The sequence below is a fragment of the Phaseolus vulgaris genome, chromosome 3, assembly GCF_051622355.1.
Source record: "Phaseolus vulgaris cultivar YP4 chromosome 3, ASM5162235v1, whole genome shotgun sequence".
Taxonomy (NCBI): domain Eukaryota; kingdom Viridiplantae; phylum Streptophyta; class Magnoliopsida; order Fabales; family Fabaceae; genus Phaseolus; species Phaseolus vulgaris.
The window spans coordinates 44,784,671-44,791,869 of record NC_143500.1 but is presented as its reverse complement, the minus strand read 5'-3'; the positions used below and the strand labels follow the sequence as shown (position 1 = coordinate 44,791,869).

At 32.0% G+C, this 7,199-nt stretch overlaps 1 protein-coding gene across 1 annotated transcript; it reads right to left on the bottom strand.

Moving 5' to 3' along the window:
* Positions 1 to 1,696: 1,696 nt before the first annotated feature.
* LOC137807942 (zinc finger CCCH domain-containing protein 67) lies at positions 1,697 to 6,158 on the bottom strand. Its single transcript, XM_068608809.1, has 6 exons — positions 5,360 to 6,158; positions 4,667 to 4,732; positions 3,763 to 3,891; positions 3,307 to 3,582; positions 2,302 to 2,571; positions 1,697 to 2,078 (listed from the first exon to the last, which is right to left on the bottom strand). Exons 1-6 carry the CDS (start codon positions 5,870 to 5,872, stop codon positions 1,875 to 1,877), a joined length of 1,458 nt encoding a protein of 485 aa, XP_068464910.1. The 5' UTR covers positions 5,873 to 6,158; the 3' UTR covers positions 1,697 to 1,874.
* Between the last annotated feature and the right edge of the window lie 1,041 nt (positions 6,159 to 7,199).

Below are 7,199 nucleotides of genomic sequence, written 5' to 3'. Positions count from 1 at the left end.
TAAATAAAAAATAATAGATAGACATTACCTTGAACAAAGGAATCGCACGTTGATGTTATCTGCTTCAATAATTTAGCATCAATTAGTCACTTTCAAAAATCACTTCAAAATAATGCAAATATAATGAGAGAAAAAAAAAAGATGATAAAAAAAAATAGCATAAGAATTATTTATATATATATATATATATAATTAAATAAAAACATTGGAGCCTAAGGCCATGGCTTAATTAGTCTTTCAATTTATACGTGTTTTGGGTATCTAGATGTAAACATTCATTCTTTATTTCTGTCATAGTATTTTTATTTCTTTTTTTAATCCAAAGCCCACCAAATTAATATTGTTAAAAAATAGGTATATTCTTTCAGTAAAATCATAAAATTTATTTCGAATAAAAAATGTAATATTAATATGTTTTTTCCTTTTTTATTTATAGTCTACTTTACTGGAATATAAAATCTAAATGGACCTGGAGGTAATGTTAGACTCTTGCTTAACAATTAAAGAAGAGGAACACAGAGAACTAAATATTTGTTCTATTAAATTTTTTTAATTCTTTGGGATAAATTAACATTCTAAAATTCAATTTTCAGGGTCTAATAACATCTAGAGATAACATTTAAATTATTTACTAAAAAATATGTTATCTAATTATGTATTTTAAACTTTACTATTCGTCTTCTTTTATTTCTATTTGTAATAAAATGTTAATTAATTCTATTGTAATATGTTTTGCGCTAAAGTTGTTTTTTTACTTTATAATTATTTTTTGCAACTGTACTTTTAATTTTTCCTAAAACAATAGTGAATCTACCCAACACGTCTCATGCAAATCTACAAGTTACCTATTAATTTAACACAAATTTAGATAAAATAAAACATGTGAAAACATAAAATTGTGTTAGAATTAAGCATAAAAATATTTTAAAGCCATATTAAATTAAACTGGGTCAAGACATAGACAGTAATAGGAATTAAGGTTGTGATTGATATAGAAGAAGAAAAACATGGGGGATAATTTTTTAAAAAAAGTCAGAAAAATAAAGTGTTAAGTTTAAAGAAAAAAATGAGATGGACAGAAATAAAAAATAAGTAAAAATGTAAGAAATAAAGTTAAAAGAATACTAGTAACTTGCTTTTTAACTATTATTTTCTATTTCTTTCCTATTAAAGAACCAAACCATAAATCTGGCGAAAACTAATAACCTATTATGTAAAAATATTGACTACGAAAAAGGACATCTGTAAGATGTGGATGTGCTAAGGACCACTTTCATTCGTTCGCATCTTTATCAAACAAAACTTCAGAAAGTGTTTAGCTATTTCATACAGTTACCGTATTACCTGTTACACTGAATTATTCTCATAACCAGTTTCATCACTCAGCCTTATGCATCAAACGTGATAAAAGTATAAAATTGAAGGCTATAAATCAACCAGGCCCACTGACAAAAAAAAGCAATGGCTTTACAAAATGTTTAAAAATGTATGGTTAATCTTTTGCAAACCAAACACTGACCTCCATGTGGGTTGGTTATCAATTTATTTTGCTCATCAGATGTGCCACTAGTTGCTAATTATGACATACAAAGGTTCATAACCCCATTGACAAACGTAAAATAAGAAAACCCACAACAACCATTTCAAACCAGACTAACTGTAATCCAAGAAAACAAGCCAAGAATAAAAGAAAATCTACACATGCAAATGTTACTTGTGATAAATACATATAAACTGTTTGACATATATATGTTGCTATTCTTTGCAATGCTTGTGCTGCATTGGACAGTGCTAGGGAAGAGTTAAATAAATTTATCATGTTTAAAAAGAAAACTACAAATTTGGTGATAGCTAGAAGATCCTCGAAGACATGTTTACACAGATTGCTGAATTGTTGCATCAGTTTCACCTGTACTTTCACCTATCCCAGCCACCTCAACACTAGCTGAATTTGAATATGACTGGTCACCAAGTCCAGACATCATTAAGGGCTGCAAGTTTATTGGGTGGTCAAACTTACAAGCTGGTCCAAATTTGCAAATTCCATAGCGACTGTAATGGGAGCAGACACTTTGGTCCTGGATTTCATGACAAATAAAATTTACATTAAATAAGAGAAACTAGCCAATCAAGCGTGTAGTCCCATAGTACTAAACAAATTAAAGGAAATATCTTTCCAAAATCAGAAACAGTCATATCCAGGTAACCATGCCATGCTAATTCCATATATTTTAGATTAACACAACCACATGCTAAACAAAAGAAAACAATATTTCAAGATTTTCAGATATAAAGCCTTACAGGTCTCAAAGGAAGACCCTTGTCACTGAGGTTGCATGGAGGTAATCTTGCAATCCGATTCTTTGGATGGTGAAATTTACAATTAGATTTAAACTTGCAATCCCCAGTTTTTAAGAAGTAGCTACATTCAGGTTCACCAGGCCTTTCTGGAAACTCTTCCACAGACATCTGCTTTTGATGGTGCAAGTAAACATTTGTATCGACTGCTGGGTTGTTCAAGACAAATGTAGAAGGTGGATGCATGTTCCTCTCAGGTAGGTAAACAGATGCCTTTACAAACCACAAATGGGTCAATTTATTAGGAAAACAATCATTTGCATGAGTTCAGCTGACAGAATAGTTAACTCAAGTAAACGAACAAGACCACTCAGTTCTTGCATTGCATAGAGTAAGATGCTTCCCCGTAGAAATCATGGCACAGAAAAAAGAATAACAAACACTAGGGAGGAAGGGAAATGGGGCTGTAGAATGATCACAACAAATCTAATGATTAGATGCCATAATCATATTTTTACTTTTAAAGATCAGTAATAGGTGCAATTTCAAATTCACTTCTAGGCATAAAGGCAAATATGCATAATTCTTCAATACGCTTGCTAGTTTAACAAAATAGATCACACAGCAGATTAACAAAACTGGACACTCTAAATCATAAGAACTTTTTTGTAGTAATTGATTTGGGTATTTATCACTCAAACCTCAAATGGCTTAATATTTATTTTATTAGAGTATTCAACGTACTTATAACAAAACATGTAAATTAATGACAAGTCTGCAATAGTCAACAGGTGACAATGACATTATCTCACAATTTAGGAAGTTATTTAAAATACATAAGGAAACCAATGACAGGACAATATAAAGTTACAAAAAGGAAACAAATGCAAACACAACAATGCCAAAGTATCTGCAGCAACAAAGATTTAACATTGCACTACCTAGTACTAATTACATAATGGATTGCTCCTTGCCATATGCTTACTGACATTGAATCTATCTATTTACCTGGTATCCATTCCAGTCAGAACTTTGGGTAGAAACTCCTTGAGTAGGTGAAAGCATCATTGGCACAAAAGGAGATGCTTCATTTAATGATCTTGGAGAAGACCAGGAGGGTACAGATGGTCGTGCTACACCCTGTAATGAAATAGGCCCTCCATTACCAAACCCTGAAGGAGGTTCACATCCTCCAACAGCTGTAGGGTCAGGATGGTTGAACTTGCAGTTTGCTCCAAATTTACAAGAGCCAGTGCGCATGTAATAGGGGCACTCCCTCTCCCCCTATCATGAAACATGACCTTATTAATATCTAAGAAACCTATTTTAGAGGACTGCAGAAAGAGACAAACATCACACACACACACACACACACACACACACACACACACACACACACACACATATATATATATATATATATATATATATATATATTGTTACAGGAAAGTAACAAAGTTGTACCTGACGAATAGGCAGACCAAGAAAGTTAAGTTCAAAAACTGGTGCTGGTGCTGTTGTTGAAAATTTTCCTCTTGTGTGGTTATATTTACAAGATTTTCCAAACTTACAACCCCCAGATCTTTGATAATACTGCCATAAAGATCAGGAAAGAAGTTGTTATGAACATGTCATGAATAGTGATATTTGCTGGTTTTACATGGATTGAGAAAGAGAAAAAATCATATACAAACTTCTTTTCTCCATACATTGTTTCTTCCAATAATTTTTTCAACCGAACAATTGATATCATTTACTTGTAATTATTTTATCCATTCATTTTAATAAAATTAATATCATTGTCATCATTATCCTTGCTAGGGTATGATAAAGCAAAACAGAAAGGTAAATCAACAAAAATGCCACAAAAATAAACCAACCATCCTAACAGATATTTCACTGTTCTCCCTATCCATGTCTAATGTAAACTATTAAGTAGCATAGATCACTACGATCCAAACACAAGTAATCAAAACAGACATATTTTAATTCTCAGCCACAGAAAATATTTATTGATAAAAAATTATAATATAGAATACAATCTATTTACATTACTTTGCCAAACTCACATCCCACAAGTCTAGAAATGACAGAATATCACATCACCCAAAATTGAACATATAGCATATAAATGATCAATGATCTCAATGTCACGGAAGGAAATGAAAAATATAAATTAAAAATTAGGTTGAATCACCTTGAATAGACCTTACAGTGACTTACACACAACCTCCCTTGGCAATTCAAATAGCTGGAGGAACTTGTATTTAAATTATTACAATATGAACATTGAAGCCAAAATGGTAATATGCTGAAATGACAGACATGAAAACTAAAATTTGCTTGGAAGCATAATTGTGACAATAACCTTGCATTCTGTTGTGCTTGATCTGTCTGTGGGTTCTTCTCCTTCTCCCGTCTTCTCTTTAACAGCCTTTGTTGATCGTTAAAACATCAACACAGATAACAGCATTTTAAAGAAGTGAACATTGTATAATAAGTTTCCATGCATAAAATGGTGAAGAGAACCTCATTGATATATTGATATACTCAATCACCAACACCTTACTAAGTCTGAAGAGGTAATAAAGGAGACCTCACAAAAATAGGAAAATTTTGAAGCCTTAATAAGTCCTTTTAGCAATGCTATAGAGTAAAAAGGCCGACCAAAACAGACACATTATAAAATCATAAAAGCAAATTACCAAAAATAGCACTTCCTCCAAAAATGACAGTTCAATATCAAGTACCTACTAGCCATGATGTAACAGTTCTGACCATTTACTAGTCCCTCCAATCAAAAGTATACCTTCAGCAAAGGCAAACTACTCTTGTTCTCAATCCAGCACCACAAATAACACAATGTCACCGTAAAGGAAACCTCGGAGAAAAGATAACCTTTACACAAGTGAATTGTTCTAAAGCTTAACCTCCAACAATGCAATATTGATCACTAACAGATATCAATGCAAACAAACATACCATACAAAAACAATAGCATCACTAACAAGCATAGCATCTAAAAGAGGAATACAAAGGAGAAGAAAGACACAAGAAGTACCTGGGTTTTCCTCCTAATAGGGTGATTAAACTTGCAGTTAAACCCAAACTTGCAATTCCCAGTTTTCATATAAAATGCACAATCCTCAGCTTCAGGCCTCAAAGGATAGTGGTGAGTCATATCACTGTTTCTCTCTTCCTTCGTCTCCACTCCATCATCACCAACACCAACATCATCTTCATCTTCATCTTCATCAGCATCAACATCAACATCAACACCCACTTCCTCATTCCAACTATTTGTCTCCGAACCCCTACTATCTCCATCACCCTTAGCAGTTTCTTCGTCGCAAACTCCTCCACCGTCGTTCAAGTCGGAAACTTTGTCCTCACTTTCATCCTCACCCTTCAAATCCAACTTGCTCTGAAGCTCCCCAGAGAGTGTCTCATGCTCCACCGCGTGATTAAGATCTGACGGTGGAGGAGGAGGAGGAGGGGGGGAAGAAGCCCCCAATTGGGGATCTTCGCCATTGGAAATGGAAAGTGGCGCAGAATCGGATTCAGAGCCTTCCATTCTCCCTCCACATTTCAAACCCTAATAACAGAAGGTGGTTTTTGTTCAAAAGAGAAGAAAAGGGGAATAAGACGCACGGAGTGAGCAGAAGAGAAAGGAGGAGGAAAAAGGTTGCGTTTTTATATGAGGGGAATCAAAAACCAGAAGCAGTGTGAGTGAACGAAGTGAGTGTGAACATAAAAAGAGAAAGAAAAAGTGTCCTACTTTCTAATGTTGATGTTCTGTGTACTGTTTTGGAAACCACACTATCTTCTATTCTATTTTACTCCTTACTAATAACAGATTCTCATCACCTAATAATTATGAAGCATTTATATGTTTTTATTTTTTATTAATATATGGTCTCAGAAATTCTTGATTTTTTTAGTAGTTTTTTTTACCATGTTTTCTTTTTCTTTCTGCGAGATTCAAACATGGGTTGTGTGTAAGATGTTTAAATTTAGTTTTACTCTAACCAACATTGGGTTAGTTTTAAAAGAAGTACTATGATTGTGAAAATATTTAAATTTTTTATTCGATCAATTAATACCATAACATTTTATACCACTTTTAAGTTCATGATTATAAAAAGAATAAATTTATAATACATGATTGTTATATTTAGAAAATCATATTTTTTTATGAATAATATATACACATTAATATTGGAAATATTTTTTTACACTATTCTTAAATAAATAAAAAGACTAGTAAATAATAATGGCAACAAGAATATTAATAATAAATTGTTGGTTTAAATAAAATTGTGCTCAATTTTTAAAAAAATATTTCATATGAATTTTAAGGGTATTTGAAAGTATGAAATTGCATGTCTATTAAAGTCTCCAACTAATAACTCTACAAAAGTGTGATTTGTATGTAGGTTTAGTGTAGTTTTTCACATAAACAATCAATAGTTACAATGATAATTAGTGTGTATTTAAATGTTTAAATGAATCTAATAGCAGTGCATTAGTATGTAAGTGTTTGTCATGGGATATTTTAGGACAAAACAAGTGTTTGTTCTGGTTTACGTTTGCCAAAGTGACCAAGAGGATAATGATAAGTGATAAAGATTGAAGAATTTTTTTTTAATGTTTTGTTCATAAATAATTGAGTGTTTGTGCATTGAAGTAGAATATGCCAAGGTAGAATTTTTATCTTTCTCTATGAAAAAGTGTAACAATGTATGGTGTATAATTTGTTACTATATTAATATATTTTTTATTGGATCAAGTTAAAATAAAAGGTGCATGGAATTTATCATTCCAAGCAAAGGAAGAATCTTTCAACTTTGACCATTGTTTTATTTTTTAGATATTTTTTTGCAAATTGTAAATAGAAAGTA

Bases quoted from the DNA above. Each gene is read 5' to 3' on its own strand.
- LOC137807942 (XM_068608809.1), bottom strand. From the start codon at position 5,872: ATGGAAGGCTCTGAATCCGATTCTGCGCCACTTTCCATTTCCAATGGC. The intron at 3,892-4,666 runs GTTATTGTCACA...TCTTTATGGCAG, and splicing joins CAAGCACAACAGAATGCAAG to TATTATCAAAGATCTGGGGG. The intron at 2,572-3,306 runs GTAAATAGATAG...TGGTTTGTAAAG, and splicing joins CTGACTGGAATGGATACCAG to GCATCTGTTTACCTACCTGA.